The following is a 19,310-nucleotide window of genomic DNA, read 5'->3' as shown; positions in this document are numbered from 1 at the left end:
TGTTCAACAAGAGAGCTCCTCAGAAAGTGACCCTAGTCAATCCTCAGATGTGGGCAGAGATGATGAGAGCCCCAAATAATTTTTGTTGATGGCCATAGAAAACCTGCAAGTCGAGGCTATTAATTCTGATGAAGAAGGAGGAGAAATAGATCTTGAAGGAGAATTGGTAAGTTGTCTTGATGAAATAGAAAGGTTGAGGAAGAAAAATAAAGTCCTGGAGGAGTCTTTGACAAGAGAAAAAGTTGAGTTTATGGATCCATTAATATTGCAAATAGAAGAAGGTAAGAAGATTGAAGAATCCTTGAACTAGTAGTTGAATGAAAAGGTTCAAGAATGTGAGAGGATGGAAGGAGAAATTGTATTGCCGAGAAAGGAACTAGAGAAGGATAAAACACAACTGAGTTTCAATCAAAAATTTGGAAAAGGAACTAAATATTTAAATGATACATTGGAATCACATCGAGTCTCCTAAAACCGTAGTGGTTTTGGATTTGAAGCTAAGTCTAGCAAAATACCTAAATTAAAAGGTAGAAAGGAAATTAACTTTGTTCCAACAAAAGAGGGGCCTACGCAACATCAAAAGGGAGACATGCAACCCAAGAATCAGGTCCATAAAAATCAGTAACAACAAAAGAATAATATTTTCCTAGCAAATAAAATTGCCTAGAATTTAGCCCAATGTAGAAGAAAACCTTATAGGTACAATGATATTTCCCTAGGGTATTGTTTCACATGCATAGACTATGGCCACAGAAAAAAAAATAAAAAAAAATAAAAAAAAATTGAGGAGTGAATATTTCTTACAGGTAGTGCAGATTCAAAAGAAGGTTTCAGCAAAGGAAAATTAGACCTAGGTACAATAATTCTTTTTCTCCCATGAATTATCAGGTGCAACATTTTAAATGTAAAATTTTTGGGCCTATAATAGTCAATTGCAGACTTAAAGAAAAGAAGATAAAGCCAGTAATTGTAAAAATTGAACAAAATCCCAAAGACTAGACAAAAAATAAGAAATCAGAGCAATGTGATATTGCTTTGTATGCTGAGAATGGTGGGAGACATTGGTATGTGGAAAGTGTATGTTCCAGGCATATGTCAAGAGACAAAATCAAGTTTTTGACATGGAAACTAATTGACAAAGGTAATGTGACTTTTGGAAATAATGCTCCTAGAAAAATAATTGCAAAAGGAATGGTTAGTCTATCAAATGGAAAAGGTAAAGCCAAAAGTGTTTTATATGTTGATAGGTTGAAGTATAACCTGCTTAATGTATCTCAAATGTGTGATCAAGGCTATGATGGGATTTTTAAAGCCAAAAATTGTAAAATCAAGTTCATAGCTATAGGTGAGATAGTTGTTGAGGTTGTGCAAATAGAAAATAATGTCTATGTGCTCAAAGAGAAGATAGAAAGGTGTTGCTTATCAAAGATAGATGAGAGTTTGTTATGACACAAAAGGCTTTGAAATTTGAATTTTTATCAGAAATTCAAGTTGAGAAAGAAGAGAGTTGTCAAGGGATTTCCCAGGCTTTCAAAACCAGAGAATACAATTTGTAAATCTTTCCAGCTAGGAAAGAAATCTCGAGTTCCATTCAAGGCAAAGGAGGACTCATCATCAAATCCATTGTTGCTGGTACATATGGAATTTTGTGGACCATCCAGAACATAGTCACCCATAGGTAAATTATATTTTATGCTAATAATTGATGATTTCAGTAGGATGATATGGGTTTCCTTCCTTAGAGAGAAATCTAAATCTTTTGAGAAATTTAAAGAGTTCAAAGCTATAGATGAGAATGAAACTAATTGAAAAATCAAAAGCATAAGGTCTAACAATGGAGGTGAGTTCACTTCAAAAGAATTTAATGAATTATGTAAAAAGAATGGCATCAAAAGGTAGTTTACAATAACAGAGAATCCCCAACAAAATGGTGTAATAGAAAGAGAAAACAGATTAGTATAGCAGTTATCCAGAGAAATGATGACCAAAAGGAATGTTCAACAAAGGTTTTGGGCATAATATATTCATACAATAGTAATTATCCTCAACAAATCTCATTTTAGACCGAATAGTAATAAAACTCCCCATGAGTTGTGGTATGGCGGGACTGTTATACTCAAAAACTTCAATTTTTTGTCATCAGATGCTACATCAAGGGAAATGATGAAAAACTTCGCAAGTTCAATGCCAAAGAAGATGAAGGGATTTTTCTGGGATACTCAAACAATAGCAAAGGATACAGATACAACAATAAAATCACCAAGAGGATCATAGACTGTATCGATGTAAAGGCTGATGAGAACATTGCTTAAGAAGAGAAACAACCCATAAAACCAAAATTGATGAACTAGTTAGCATTAGTGAGAAGTATGATGAGTCACCTACAGAGGAAAACGATGAAGAATCCTCTATTCCTAAAACTAAATATCCCCCAAGGTATGTACAAAAACACCACCCAGTTGATCAGTTATTTGGTGAATCAAATATTGGTGTGCAAACTAGAAGGAAGTTGGTAGATCCCCTTACGCAAGAATATGTTTTCCTGATGTCCATGGAGGAACCAAAGCATGTTATACAAGCCAATCAAGATCAACATTGGTTAAAAGCAATGAATGAAGAATTGGATCAAATAGAGAAAAATCAAACTTGGGAACCTGTCCCAAGACCCGCTAACAATAATTTCATTGATACAAAGTGGATTTTCAAGAATAAATTAAATGATCATGGAGAAGTGGTAAGAAACAAAGCTAGGTTGGTATTCAAAGGCAATGCTCAAATACAAGGCTTGGATTTTGATGAAACTTTTTCTCATGTTGCTATATTAGAAGAAATGAGATTTTTTATGGAATTTTCTTGCTTTAAGAAATTCAAAATCTATCAAATGGATGTCAAATAAGCTTTTCTCAATGGAGAGCTATAGGGGGAAGTCTACATAGAGCATCCAGAAGAATTTCAGCTAACAGAGAAACTAAATTATGTTTGCAGACTTAAGAAGGCTTTGTATGGTCTCAAGCAAGCCCCTAGATCTTGGCATTCCAAGCTAGAAAACTACCCACTCAAGTGTTGATTCAAAAGAGGTGCAAATGAAAACAAATTATATGTGAAAGAAAAAGTCAACAAACTCATTGTGGTGGTTATATAGGTTGATGATATCATCTTTTCCAGTGATTCAAATTTGTTGACCAATGGATTTGCAACTGATATGAAGGTTGAGTTTGAGATGCCAATGTTTGGAGAGCTTTCCTATTTCCTTGGATTGTAGATTGCATAGACATCCAAAGGAATTTTTTTCTCTCAAAGAAAGTATCTCAAATAAGTGTTGAATAACTTTGGCATGGAAGAATGCTCCTTAGTGAGAACTCCAATGGTGGTAGGTTGCAAAGTAAGCAAGACGAATGAATCTCTAGCAGTGGATCAAACTTTATATAGATCCATCATTCAAAATATATAATATTTGAAAACATCAAGACCAATCACCATGCAAATTGTTGCTATAGTTGGAAGATTTCAAGAAACCTCCAAACAAATTCATCTATTAGAAGCCAAGAGGATTCTTAGATATCTTAAAGCAACAAAGGACTATGGACTATGGTATCCCAGAGGTAAATAATTTTCATTAACTATTTATACTGATGTTGATTGGGAAGGTGATGTAGATGATCGAAAAAGAACAAGTGGTGGTGCTTTCTTTCTTGGAGAATGTCTAGTCTCATGGTTGAGCAAGAAGCAAGCTTCCATTTCCTTATCTATAGCTGAAGCAGAATATATTACAGTAGCTTCTTATTGCACTCAACTTTTTTGGATGAAGAAAACCTTGCAAGATGTACAAGTGTTTTATGATCAACCAATTCCCATTATTTGTGATAACACAAGTGCAATAAGCATGTCCAAGAATCCAATTTTTCACTCCAAGACAAAGAATATTCCAATCAAGTATCACTTCTTGAGAGAGCAAGTTGCAAATCAGGTTGTGAAGTTGGAGTATGTTCCTACAAAAGAACAAGTCACTAATATTTTTACCAAGCCACTCCCTAGAGAACAGTTTGAGTATTTGAGGAAAATATTAGGCATTGTTCCTCTCGCCTCCCTACACTAACTCTTCCTTCAAGAGGAAGAAAGGCAGTTGTTGTATTTTCAGTATATCATGATGAAGCTACCAGGTCCATAGGATCCACATGATAGAGAATTATTGTTGTTGAGAGGATCATGGTAACAGAGGGAGGATGTTGGTGTCTTTTCCATTGATGTCAAAGGGGGAGTGATAATGGTGATCAAACAAACAAATAAGGGGAGAGATAATAATGTTCAAATAAAGGAGTAAAAGGAGAGGTATTAGTGATCCATACAAGAATTAAGGGGTAATATGAAAAGCAAAAAAGAATAAGAGAAGTACATCTCAGTGGGGAGCAACATTCAAAAGAAATAATCATATCTCGTAATTAATGATGTTTTGTTTGATCTTGGTGTTGTCATAAATGCCAAAGGGGGAGAATGTTTGAAATATGTTTTCATTGATGTCAACGAGATAGTCCCTGATGTCAAAAAGGTGTCCATTAAGCAGATGGTTGAAAATGATGTGAGCAGGTGGCATGGGTGTTTCAGAAGAACAAGTTCCAAGCACATGGAGAAGGGTCAAGTTGCAATGAATAGTAGAGAGTTTGAAGCCATTTTCAGGTAGTAGATGAGCTCAAAGACTATATCGGACCCACTAAAATGGAAAGTGATCTAAAAGATATTTCCAATGGTATAAATAAGTCTTCAAATGGCCTTTTGGATCAAAATATTGTTGCAATCAAAGTTGGGCCCAGAAAAGTAAAAAATTAAAAAAATCCTGAAACCCCAGAAGTCCTAGAAGCTTGTAACATGGTGGAAATAGAATGGTGTAGAATAATACCTAAAAGGACCAAAACCTAGGAACCCTGAAATCCTATAACTCTTTAGAAAATGAATTTCCAAAAGCTCTGGGAACCAAGGCATCCGAGTTCCATCTCAGCAGAGCGGAAGTGTTAGATAGGCCATGCCCAGAATGTGAAGATCCAAGAGTGGAAGAATCCAAGTGGAGTGGGGCAGCAAGACAACATTATTATCAGTGCACAGGACAGGAGCGGTTAAGTGGTAATGGGCCTACCCCAAAAGCCTAGAACCCCGTAACTAATTTTTAATTCAAAAGAGCATCAAGGTAGTGGGATAGAAAATAACAACAACGAAGAAAACTCGGAGGTCAAAACCCGCGTAACTATCTGTTAAAAGAATTTGTTAAAGGCATCAGAAATAGGGGATCCGAGATCCATTCTCAAGAGGGCCAACATATAGCAGAGGAGTAAGGCACGATGGGCCAAACCCAAAAAACAAATGTCCTATAACTTTTTATAATTAAAATTATTGAAAAGTGTCGAGATCATGGGCTTCATGCATTAGATTGGAATTCAGTGATTTTGCCTTAAAAAGATAACCAAGGGTGTGGAAAACCATTTACAAAGGGAATAAAGTCCCTAACAGGACCTTAAAGGGTTTAGCGTCTAAGAACCCAGTGGACGGTCACGAGACTAGGTCATATGGAGAAATTTTTTAGCATTGGGGCTAAAGGCTTAAATTGGCATATTTTTTCAGCATTCATGTTATAAGAGAAAATGGTTCGAGGAATATTGGTTTGGAAAGTGTGGATATTTTTAGTGACAACGACATGTTAAAATGCCTTGAGGCCCGACATGTTCGGATGAGTTGGCAACTTGATTTGGTAGGCATGAATGACTTGGAGTGCCAAAAGCAGCACAAACTTTTAAGAGGAAGTTTTGGCAAAATGACTTGGAGTTCCGATAGCAGCATGGATGAGTTGGATATGATAGTTTAGCACCGGGATTAGTATTTAAGCCAAAGTTAATTGTTGCTAAAGTTAGTAAACCTTAGCTAAACTCTGGTAAACAACCATAATGATAAAACAAGCAGGAACCCAACAGTTTGACACAGAGATTGAGCCCATAACCACAAATCAAAGATTGAGAACTTAACGAACACATTTAAAAGATTGAAATGAAAAGGACAAAGGAAAATATAAGAATTCATGCAACTATACAAGAAAAGTGAAGAGGCCAAAAGTAGAAAAGCACAAATATTTATAAGCAGGTTTGAGGAAGCAAATTGTGTGTGTGATTGAGACAGATTTTTTAGAAATGAATTTTGTGAGTGAGGTGTTGTTGGTGTTATCAGTAATCATATATTGTTGAAGTTACTGGTGATTAAGGGGAAATTATTTTTGAAGGAAGAGAAGGCATTCATGGACCTAGTGTGAAAATGGATGAAATATGAACCACTAAGTGTCTAACAAGTTGTAGCTTGCATATTAGGGGTTGGTGCTCCTTCCAGTGGTTGCCGGTACAGTTGGGGTTGTAGCTCCATTCATTTGTAGCTGATAAATCAGGGATTTGTAGCTTCCTGCTATTTGTAGCCAAAAAATTGTAACAACAAGTTGTAGCTTGCCCTATGAATGAATTGAAGAGAAGTTTTGAAAATTTACTTGTTCTTTGTGTGTTCCATTGAGATTGTTGATATTGTTTCCTGTTATGTTTATTTAAATGGATTGTTGATTATTTAATGGTGTCCCAATATTCTTGCACAAAGTAGAAGAAAGTCTTCGATTCATAAAAATTCCTACAATACTGATTCACCGCCCCGCCCCCCACCCCCTGTCTAAGTATTGTCCTTGTTTCCAACATTCTTGAATGGTGAAATAGATTTACATCATGAGGATAGCTATTTTGGTTATCTCATTACGGTTGCAAAGATGAAGGAAATACATCTTGCTTTCGAAGGGACGAAAGATCAATTATCCCTTTTAAACTAGTATTTTACATTATCATATGTTGTAGTGTGTATGTGAAAATTAATTTTCCAAAAATATTATTTATATTAATAAATGCATATTGCTACAAAAACTCAACAAATTAATGGGTATGTACATGTTAAAAAAAAAAATGTCAAATTTGTTTTTGAAATTATTATTAAAAAATTAATATTTGATATCATGTATCTTATTTATTATTTACATGAATTACATTTGCATAGCTTATGCAAGTATCTTTCTACAAATATATTTTATGTCACATTATGATGATGATAATTATTAGCAATTATATGAGACTAATGTTTTATAGCATACTTGTAAACTTAGATTGAATTGTCAATTTATCAAATTATTTTTATGATCAAATAATTTAGAAATGAAATTTTTGAGTTCCCTTTGATTTTTATGAGTTAAAATGATACAGAGTTCAATTTTAATACAAACATTTGAAAACTAGATATAATGCATTATAGGTGAGACAATAACAGAGAAAGTGATTTTCATATTCAATTCTACTTGTGTTACAGATTTTACATATTTCTTTTTGTGCCAAGGGGTTTTAAATCTTGTCCCTTGCCCCATCTCACTATAAAGCTCATTGGAATTTGTTCTTAATCGTGAAATATTTCTTATCTTTCATGAGATGGAAACAATAGAAATATAATTTTGATATTTAACTTGGAGTTAACTATTTCTTTGTAGCAAAGAAAATATCTCTTATTCTTAATCTCTTTGTCCCTCCACAATTTCCATTTTAACTTAGTTATGATAGTGCTTCTAACAATTTATATATCTTAACAATAAAAAACATCTCAATTTTAATTTTTATTTCTATATCTCAATTTGAAGGATTATTTTTATCACCGATTCTAAAAACATGACCAATAAGGATTTTAGTCAAAATAGTAGGAATTCCTTCCTTCACTACTACTTAAAAAGGTTGCAAATGTGAGGAATATGAATAGAACATTATATCTTAAAGTTTTAGCTTATAAACCTCTATTCTATAGGTTTCCAGTTTACAAGGTTCTTAAATTTTAGTCTCAATGCCTTCTAAAGGGAAAGTATTTTCTACTATAAGAAGGGTATGGGTGTGGTGCTTAATTTTAGACTTTCTTCTAAAGTGAAAGTATTTTCTACTATAAGAAGGGTATGAGTGTCAACTAAAATAATGGGCAACTCACAAAGGTTTTAGGGTGTCAATTACACATTCACTGATATGAAGCTTATGATTCTCTTTAGTCTTTTCAATTAACATGTGTCTCCTAAAGCAATAATGGTTCAAAATTAGAAAGATTTAGGAGCTTATCAAGTTATTTCTATTTATGAATGGTCACTTATTTCTTTTAATAAGAGTTTTGTAATGTTTTATTTTGATAGCTTTTAGACATTTAGTTAAAGCCATCTCTATTGTTTTTCTTACTAACCTTTAACATACCAAGGAATAACCAATTTATTTCTTTTAATTGAAAGACATACTAAAGGATTACTTATTTATATAGGTTCAAAGTTTTAGTGTAAAGTTACAATGAAAGTCCTAGATATGGTTAGCTTATTAAAGAGGAGGTTGAAATCTTTTTAAAAATCCTCTAAGAAAAAGGTTATTTTTGGTTTTGATCAAATATTAGATTAATTTAGCAATTAGGATCATCTTCATTTTGTTTCAGGCATACATTTATATTTAGAGTTGATCTAAATCATGGTTGTGTCTTTTTAATATAAATGTTAGCAATTTGATTAATCAATGATATGGAAAAAATTAACATAGTCAACTATGTTGTTACTAAGATGATGGATGCAAGCCATATGATTAGAGATTTTCCACTAATTTACTTTGTTACAAACTAAAAGGTCGTTCCAATTGCATGATTTGACCAACTATGAACTAAATAACTTTTAGAGGGTTGAGTTTAGTGACATTGTTCAAGAAAATGGCTTGCTTTTGTGTAGCTATGATTTGTGATAGTTGCATTAAAGTTACCTAGAAAAAGAATATTACCTTCATTATTAGGTATTAGGTATATCATTCTCTAAGCCATTGAAATGAAAACTTTACTCTAAATTAAATTTTCTAATAAATGTTGCTTTTATGGGTGGTAAATAACTTACAACCAAGAATTTTTTTTTAATTAATAATATCTATGATTTCTAACCATATCTATTATTTGAAAAGGTAATTTCTTGTGAAGCCTAACATAGGATGTAGGGTCATTCCCTACATAACACAAAATTCATCCTTTGCAAGAGGATATTTTATTCCAGATATACTACATAGTAAACCCATCCATAATAGGGACATAAGATTCGTCATTTTTCCCAAGTTTCCATGAGTAAAATAATGTCATTTAGTATATTTCCAACTTCACATATGATCCTTCGTCCATGGAAAATCTTGACATTTCCACATGAAGATCATAATTTTATTGAATTCCTATTTGAACATATTTTTTTGGATCTTTCCTCTAATAATTACTTCAATATTTTTTGTTATTTCTCATTTCCATTCTTTCCATGCTTCATTTACCATTTTTACTTATTTCCTTAGTTCAACCTTATCTACTGGGACAAGGGCCTCATTTATAAATACGTCTAACTGAATGTTTTATTATTGTGCCATATTTGTTGTCAACGTAGTTTATCTTAATTTTTACTATCCATATTTTTATGTTCTATTATTTTTCCTAGTCATCTTTTTTCTATGAGGCAAGAAGTTTCAACTTGTAACCTCTTATTCAGCCTTCTTTAACTAGTTCCCAAGTGTCATTTTCTCCCTTCACTTTTAAACTGAAAATGTTGAGATTGAAAGTTCTTTTATTATGCTCATGATTTAATCCCATTAATTCATTTATTTCCTATTTAATAGGCTTGATACGTAGCTTACCTTCAAAACCATTTATTGTCAAATGATTGTTTATCTCACCTTGTAGTTTTCTATGTTGTCATTCATTCTAAGATTTCTTAAATTCTCAACCTTCTCCCCCTTGAGGTTGTTGTTTCATTCATGGGGTCTACTTAGTTTAAAAATAAAAATAAAACACATGCATTCAAGAACATATAAAAATTACCCTTAATTTTAAAATTTACCACATTTTCTTATTGGAGTAGCATGATCCAGATTATCCACAGTATTATGTTCATTCTATCGACGTTTCGAACCCCAAAGGGGGTCCATCATCAAGACTAAATTTGATAGAATATGAATGATAGTTCCTTGAGAGAAGAATCTTCCGACCAAAGTATATATAAACCTAGAAATTGATAAATTTTTATAGAAGTCGACCCTTATATATATGAATTCTATTTATTTTTATTTTTATTTATTATAATAATTTTAGTTTAATTATTTTAATTTTGATTATTCTAGCTTTAATTATTTTAATGATTTTAATTATATGTTAGATAAATAAATAAATTAATTCATAATACTAATTGTAAGTTTATTTTTATAATGTAATGTAATTTTATTATTTTTATAAGTAGTTTTATTTTATTTTATCTTAATGAAAATTAATTTTATTTATTACTAAATTGTTTAATTACTTGATTAAGCCATGAGCCTTAAGTATTTAATTAATAGAGATGTAGATTATTAATCCTATTTATTCCATTGATTATAAGTTAGTTTATTATTTTATTGTTTTAATTAGTTTTCTTACTTTTATTTAATCTAAATATCTAAAAATATTTTAATTAATATAATTAATTCATAAATTAGTTTAATTAATTAATTTAAATTTAATTTATTAATTAATTAATTTAATTCATTTGTTTCATAATTTCTTTTTTAATTTATTATTTCTATTTGCAAATTTATCTCCCAATATTAATTTTATTTAACCCTAATGGTGTAATTGATAAATAAGTAAATTATTTTAATTTATTAATTAGTTAATTAATTAATTAATTAATTTATAATTTTAATAACTTTTATAATTTTCTTTTATCAAATGTTAATTTTGGTTATTATTAATTAATTTTTAGTTTTAATTAATTGATTAGTTTTAATTAATTTTTAATTAAAATTAATTTGATTAATTTAATTAATTAAAATAATTTAACTAATTTAATTGATTAATTTAATTTAATTAAAATTAAATTAATTAATTAATTAATTTTATTAATTTTGGGGAACCCGTAATACTATGCTTCTAAAGGTTTGGAGGGATTTATTTGTCTAATCAGGGGAAGCTAGTTTCCACTAATCTCACTCCCATTGTCCCTATTGAGGTTCTGAGGAAATTTCATAATTTCGATGGCCTCTCTCATTTTTCTCTTTCGATAACGATCCTCTCTTGCAATTATTTTAGCGTCTTCTAAACACACATGATGTTTGGTTTTGGATGAGTGTTCCGCAAGAGTTGATGTACAGGATCTCCCATTCTTTATATCAGCTCTGTGCTCTTTAAGTCTTATTTTCAGAGACTGTCTTGTTTCCCCAACATAACTCTTGCACGGAGCTGATATAAAGAATGGGAGATCCCGTACATTAGCCCTTACGGAACACTCATCCAAAACCAAACATCATGTGTGTTTAGAAGACGCTAAAATAATTGCAAGAGAAGATCACTATCGAAAGAGAAAAATCAGAGAGGCCATCGAAATTATGAAATTTCCTCCGAACTTCAACAGGGACAATGGGAGTGAGATTAGTGGAAACTGGCTTCCCCTGATTAGACAAATAAATCCCTCCAAACCTTTAGAAGCATAGTATCATGGGTTCCCCAAAATTAATAATTAATTAATTTAATTTTAATTAAAATTAATCAATTAAATTAGTTAAAATTAATTAAATTAATTAATTAATTAATTAATTAATTAATTAATTAATTAAAATTAAAAATTAATTAATAATAACCAAAATTAACATTGAATAAAAGAAAATTATAAAAGCTATTAAAATTATAAATAAATAAATTAATTGATTAATTAATCAAACAAATTAAAATAATTTACTTATTTATCAATTAGATAATTAGGGTTAAATAAAATTAACATTGGGAGATAAATTGGAAAATAAAAATAATAAATTAAAAAAGAAATTATGAAACAAATGAATTAAATTAATTAATTAATCAATTAAATTTAAATTAATTAATTAATTAATTAATTAATTGAATCAATTAAATAATTAAATAATGTTTCTTTATTAGATACTTAGGATTAATTAACTAAAATAAAAATAAAAATAATTTTAAAGAGAAGAATTATAAATTAATTAAACTAATTTATGAATTAATTATATTAATTAAAATATTTTTAGATACTTAGGTTAAATAAAGGTAAGAAAATTAATTAAAACAATAAAACAATAAACTAACCTATAATCAATGGAATAAATAGGATTAATAATCTATATCTCTATTAATTAAATACTTAAGGTTCATGGCTTAATCAAGTAATTAAGTAATTTAGTAATAAATCAAATTAATTTTAATTAAGATAAAATAAAATGAAACTAATTATAAAAATAATAAAATTACATTACATTATAAAAATAAACTTACAATTAGTATTATGAATTAATTTATTTATTTATCTAACATATAATTAAAATCAAATAATTAAAACAATTAAAATAATTAAACTAAAATTATTATAATAAATTAAAATAAAAATAAAAAGAATTCATATATATAAGGGTCGGCTTCTATAAAAATTTATCAATTTCTAGGTTTATATATACTCTGGTCAGAAGATTCTTCTCTCAAGGAACTATCATTCATATTCTATCAAATTTAGTCCTAATGATGGACCCCCTTTGGGGTTCGAAACGTCGACAGAATGAACATAATACTGTGGATAATCCGGATCATGCTACTCCAAAAAACTACCACAGAAGCTTAAAATCTAACATTTTCTTATTGATATACTCCCTTCAATGGTAGATTGACTAATACTTATTAACAACCTTTTACAAAATTTTACCATTTTCCATTATAATTTACATCACTAATTAAACAATAAGTTTCTCATATAATTTCAATCTCATTACATGCATTATTTATTGTTATACCAAAATATGTATTGGGAAAAATATTACCCCTATATGGACTCATGTAGATTTTCTTAGACTTCAAGGTGGCCCTCCACCTTGCTCGACGTTTCAATTCTTCATATCTTTTTTCCATTTCTAGTAAGTTATGATCCATTTCCTACATCTTTTCTCCCAAAGTTGTTATAATTTTATTGCCCATTTGATTTAATTTCTTTGTGGAACAATGAAAATTTGATATGAATGATTACCTTTATGTCTATTGGAAGTTTACCATCTCTCTTCTCTATATTTCTCCTATGATTCTATATATTCATGGGGAGATTCCAAGTCTTTTTGTTTGATCTTTGTAGTTTATTTTCAAACTTGAGAGCCTTTGGTATACTCATGAATTAATCATCATAGAAAATGAAAAATAAAAAGAAATATGGGATTATGTAAAAGAGACTTATGGACTTGGTTAACAACTTTAACAAACTTTTGAAATGCTACTTAAATCCAATTTTAGATTCATACTGATTAAAAACCTCAAAAACTTGCTAGGAGAACTAGTGTTCTTTAAAATATCATGTAATATAATGATAGAGTTATTTCAAAATGTAAAGTTTTATTAGTAATAAATTTATACACCCCGATCGGGGTGGAGAACTATGACCAATACAGGGCAGTGATGGGATGGGGAGGTGGTTGGCAGGCATCATACAGAACGACGATCATTAATAGAGCTGAGGTGAAAGGTGGTGGAGCAATACACAATCCAAGGAAAGGAGCGAAACAAATCATGGCAAGGGCAGGAGAAAGGTTCGGCGGCGATTATCTGCAGCTTCAGATGCTAGGTGGTGAAACTCATTTAAGAAGAAACGCAGGCGGAATGACAGACAACCGGAAGGCAGGGAAGGTGGAGAGGGAAGAATTAGTCTAGCAGAGAGGCGTAAATCAAAGACTCAGGTGTTGCCTAAGTATTAGGATGGAGGGAGGAAGAAGGGGAAGACAGGAGAAGGAGGGTGAAGGGAAGACCACCGGGAGAGAGCAGGAACATATGACGGTGGCGACCGATAGCTCTGATGAAAAGGATATGGAGATAGGGAAGGAGGATGGCGGGATGAGAGTGACCTTTGAAGTCGGACAGAGTAGTAGAAATAGCAACAGAGGTAGGCCGGGTAAAAGAGGGAAAGGAAGGAGACGCAGAGGGCGAGGGAGAATGAGGTAGGAGAATTATGGTGGAAGGGAAATTCCAGTTTCGGATCAGCCGAAGAGAGGACGGTGCTCTATCGGGCAGGCAGCTCAGGCAGCGGAGGCAGCCTACAGTAAGGAAACAAATGCAGACGTAAGGAGGATAATCAATGCGTTGGAGAACAGAGTGTTGGAAGAACCTTCGGACCCTGAAATGGAAGAGTGGGATACCCTGCTACTAGACCCTGGGAACACGAGAGGGAGGTTAACGCTGTACAAGCAAGCATTACATATGTATTGGGTGATGAAGCATCTGCTTTCCAGGGCCATGGAGCAAGTTGCAGTTGAGATGACAAAGATTTCCCAAGGGGTGCCGGACATGAAGAAAGAGATGGCCAGCTTGCAGTTTATGACTCGGAAACAGGACATCAAAATAGAGGAAATAAGAGGTATGCTGAAGGACATGATAAAAGCAAAGCGAGAAGAGGAGCCCAAGCAAGAAATTACGGTAGATTGAAGTGTCTGCCCAGTCACTCTTTTTTTTTTTTGCATGCTGTTATAAACTGTAGTGCTCCTATGTTTAAGGTAGCTTGTCAAGTCTCTGATTATAGACAGCTAGGAACAAATTGCAGACAGAAAACTGTAAGGATTTTTGATAGACGATGGTTTTATGTTGGGTAAGTAAACTGCTCCAGAAAATATTTTTGAGGGACCAACAGACCTGGTTTCCCTTCGGGGCAGGTTGAGGTCGCCTTTGCATGTATATTTTATTTTCGATGTATATAATAGAAATGGAAACGCCGTAGCTTGCAAAAAAAAAAAAAATTATAAATTTATACACCTAATATTAAAAATAATAAAAACCATTTAATTTTTTTTAATCAGTATCAACACTTTTATTTACAAAATATGTTTAACAACTAAAATGACCCATTTAAAAATATATAAAAATAATTTAAATTCATTAAATTTTAAATATATTATTATATTTCTTATAAAGAAAAATGAAAAGGTAAAACACATTTCCCTAACACATATTTAACCAACATAAATTATGGTACAAAATAAAAAGCTTAACTAATATCTTCATCGCTTGGCCACTCATAATACTTAAAGTAGGGTACATGCTCGCACTCTAATTAGCCAATACATAGTGACCAATTATTTCATATAAGTTCCCAATTATATTTATCTTTAGTTCAACAAGTCTATCATGATTGCTCTAATAGGCTTTACTTTAAAAAAAAAAAAAATTAGATATACATAAGGTATCATTATCTTAACTAACACTGGTAATCTTTCTTGAAATTAATTAATCATTCTTAACAACCATAAACCCTTCCATTTGCCGTAAACCTCACCCATTATATTATCTTAGCAAAAACCATCAATTTCATATTTAAAAGACCAAGATCTTATAATAATGAAATGTACCATTAAAATTCTTATGACATAATAAATCCATTTGAAGATTTGAAAAATGAAAAGATTAAACACATTTCCCTAACACATATTTAACCAACATAAATTATGGTACAAAATAAAAGCTTAACTAATAGCTTCATCGCTTGGCCACTCATAATACTCAAAGTAGGATACATGCTCGCACTCTAATTAGCCATTACATAGTGACCAATTATTTCATATAAGTTCCCAATTATATTTATCTTTAGTTCAACAAGTCTATCATGATTGCTCTAATAGGCTTTACTTTTATTTTAAAAAAAATAAAAATTCTAGATATACATAAGGTATCATTTTCTTAACTAACACTGGTAATCTTTCTTGAAATTAATTAATCATTATTAATGACCATAAACCCTTCCATGTGCCTTAAACCTCACCCATTATATTATCTCGGCAAAAAACCATCAATTTCATATTTAAAAGACTAAGATCTTATAATAATGAAATGTACCATTAAAATTCTTATGGCATAATAAATCCATTTGAAGATTCTTTTCCTTTTTAAATTTTTAGTATATCTATATACATATATATTAATTGCTTATTCATTTATATATTTTTAATTAGTTAATAAGTCTATAAAAATGATGATAATAATGATATATATATATATATATATATAGATAGGATAATCGGTAATGGGTGAAAGTTATTCTGAATAGGCCCAGGATCAAATCCAACTGGTTGCCACTATAAACCTAGGCTAGGTGCAACAGCCTGCAAGCCACACACAATAGCAATTAACTTATGCCTCAACAAGAGCCGAGATGTCCGCTTGAGGGTCGCCTACTCTTCTAGCCAAGACACAACAGGCCATATACTCAATGAGATTTGAACCTCCATCTTGTGGGCTTCACCCAACAAAACTTACCGTTAAACCCCATATCACTGTATGATGATAATTATATTTTTTTTAACCACATGGTGAATCAATAATTGCTAGGGCTAATCAATGGGAGACCCAGGATCAAACCTCATAGCTGCCACTATAACACCAAGAGCATAACCAACCACCTGCAAGTCGGGTATACTAAGTTCCTATGATTTTAGCAAGAGCAGACTCACAGGAAAGGGGAATCCGCCCTTCTAGCTGCCACCACAGCAGGTCATTGTACTCAATGAGATTTGAACTTCGGTCTCCCCGAGCTTCGCCCATGATGATAATTATATTTTACTAATTCATATATTATTATTATTAGGTCACGGCAAAGCCAAACACCAAATTGGTATACGAAATTTCTTTGTTTATGGGACAAGGGACCAAATTGGTGTATGAGACTCCCTTGTTTGTGGGACAAGAAACCCGTATATATTAACTATATTTACTAATTCATATATTATTATTATTAGGTCACAACCAAGGCAAAGCCAAACATCAAATTGGTATATGAAATTTCTTTGTTTATGGGACAAGGGACCAAATTGGTGTATGAGACTCCTTTGTTTGTGGGACAAGGGACCCGTATATATTAAATATATTTACTAATTCATATATTATTATTATTAGGTCACGTCCAAGCCAGACACCAAATTGGTATATGAGAGCTCCTTGTTTGTGGGACAAAAGACCCATATATATTAAGTATATTTACTAATTCATATATTATTATTATTAGCTCATGGCCAAGCGAGACACCAAATTGGTATATGAAACCCTCTAGTTTGTGGGACAAGGGACCCAACTCCGCGTAGTGATTTGATTGCTAAGTCTACAAAGGCATACATACTCTACCCCTCTAGTTTTGACCCTGTAACCTCTTAGGAGGAAACACATGCTTTTAACCATTAAGCCCACTCAAACTGTATACTACTTTCATAACTATATATTCACTATATTTATTAATATAATTGTGCTAATTCATATATATTACTTTCTTGCATACCATTAACTATGCCCAAAAGGCCCCGGAATAATTATTTGGATGGTTATGCATTTGCCCGGTCCATTATGAGAAACAAGGGGAGCACGGGAAATATAGTGTGCAAAGGATACTTTTTCCAATGAAAAACGCCAAAAGAAATGTCAAATTAAGCACTAGGTAGTGCAAGAGTTCTCCAACAGAAAGAAGCACAACAAATAAGTACGAAGGAGAAGAGTTACCGAAGGTGCTGTGCGAGCGAACTCTGAGCTTTCACCCGAAATTCCATGGCCGAGCACAAGGGAGAAGCCGCGGATTTGATTCACGAAAGTCTACTGAATCTGGGAAGCCATGAATTGGACAGTTTGGCTCAGATTTTAGCCTCTGAATGTCGCATACAATTCCAGAGGCTTCAGGGAACGCTGGAATCCTGTTGGGAAGCCGAGCGAATAATTGGGTACGTTGCAAACCTTTCTACTTTGCAGAAAAAGATGCTGGTTGGGCGTGTCATTCTGCGCTTGCTGAGAAAAATCACAGCTTTCATGGAGGATATGGACGCAGAGGGGCTGATCAATTCCAGTAGTTCTGATTGGGATAGAGAGCCTCTATGGTCTAGAAAATTATATTCTATTGATAATGCGAAGGAAAATGTTCCAAGAAGTTTGTATGTGAAAAGATATGAGAATAAGGAGACAGTATCTGAATTGGGTCATGGAGTGTGGGGGGATACAGATGCCGCATTGATATTGCTCATACTGTACGAAGCTCAGGATCAGGAATGCCTTGAAGCTGCTAAAATATATGGGGTCGATCCACTTCTCTACAAGAATTTCATTGTGGGTAAAATCCCTGCAAATCATGATTTGCAACTCAAATCCAGATGCCATTCACAGTCGATAAGAGAATACCTCTGCGAAAACATTCTGAAGCTGGGTTTCTGTTTGCCTGGATTGATGGTAGGTTTCAACACTCAGACAGCCGTTCTGGTTTCATATGTTGATATCATTAACAGATATCAGAGGCTTCACAGTGTGTTGACTAATCTAGAAGGCAATAATAATAATAACAATGACTACTTTAAAGGGAATCCATGTCCTGCCTCTGTTGCAAGTGTTCTGTGTCTTCCTTTAGTTATAAATGATATTGGATCCAAAGATGAAGAAACCCAGAAAGTTTGTTCAATATGTGGGGATGATTTCGAGGCAGGCACCTACTTGCCTTGCTCCCATGTTTTTCACTGGAATTGCATTCATCCATGGCTCAAGGCCAGAAATACTTGTCCTGTCTGTAGGTATGAGCTTCCCACTGATGATGTGTGTTACGAACTCAGAAGGCACATGAGGATTTTGATGCAGAGGACATTATGCTAATTAACACAAGTCTGTTGTAACGTTATGTAGATATATTGCAAAATATTGTTTTGCGCTACTGTATTTCTTCTCATGTCTGACCAACTATGTCAGCAGGCATAATTGGTTGTTGAAATGTGTTGGGCTGTTAGCTTTGTGTTGTTTTGAGTTTCTGTGAATACAAACTCCGAATCAATGTGTTTTTTTTTGCATAAATGGTTGCAGAATGATCTGAATCAGTCCTGATACCAAGTAGCAATCTATTTTAATTCTATTTGTAATGTATGTGAGTTCATATTCTTTAGCTTTGTTCTATGATTCCATGGTTACCTGCACATAATAGCATTAAGCCCACTTTGAGGAAAGATGCAATTCAATTCACTTTAGTTTTTTAATCTATGCCCGAGGTAGATTCTGGTATTTAATGGGCATGTGGCAAATCTCCATGCCAGTATGAGGTACAAAATCTGCAATCAACATAAAAGTCTCTATACAATATTTTTATTTACTATTCTAAATATGAACCAGTGTCAATGTCAGTGTTTGTGAGATATCTCACTGAAAACATTCTATGGAGCAAACTATGATGGTGCATCCATTACTAGATGATTCCATGCTTATCTGAGAGC

General features: G+C 32.3%; 1 protein-coding gene across 1 annotated transcript; it reads left to right on the top strand.

Moving 5' to 3' along the window:
* The first annotated feature begins 17,427 nt into the window (after window positions 1–17,427).
* LOC149179714 (uncharacterized) lies at window positions 17,428–18,883 on the top strand. Its single transcript, XM_089418042.1, has one exon. The coding sequence runs from the start codon at window positions 17,620–17,622 to the stop codon at window positions 18,700–18,702; it is 1,083 nt and encodes a 360-aa protein (XP_089274168.1). The 5' UTR covers window positions 17,428–17,619; the 3' UTR covers window positions 18,703–18,883.
* The last annotated feature ends 427 nt before the right edge of the window (window positions 18,884–19,310 follow it).

Source organism: Pinus tabuliformis, chromosome 3_2 (genome assembly GCF_031772625.1).
Source record: "Pinus tabuliformis cultivar Carrire ecotype Pingquan chromosome 3_2, CPIR1, whole genome shotgun sequence".
Taxonomy (NCBI): domain Eukaryota; kingdom Viridiplantae; phylum Streptophyta; class Pinopsida; order Pinales; family Pinaceae; genus Pinus; species Pinus tabuliformis.
The sequence above is the reverse complement of the archived record's forward strand: the minus strand, read 5'-3'. Positions and strand labels throughout refer to the sequence as shown.

What these genes read in the sequence shown, in the direction of transcription:
- LOC149179714 (XM_089418042.1), top strand. Translation starts at nt 17,620, where the DNA reads ATGGCCGAGCACAAGGGAGAAGCCGCGGATTTGATTCACGAAAGTCTA.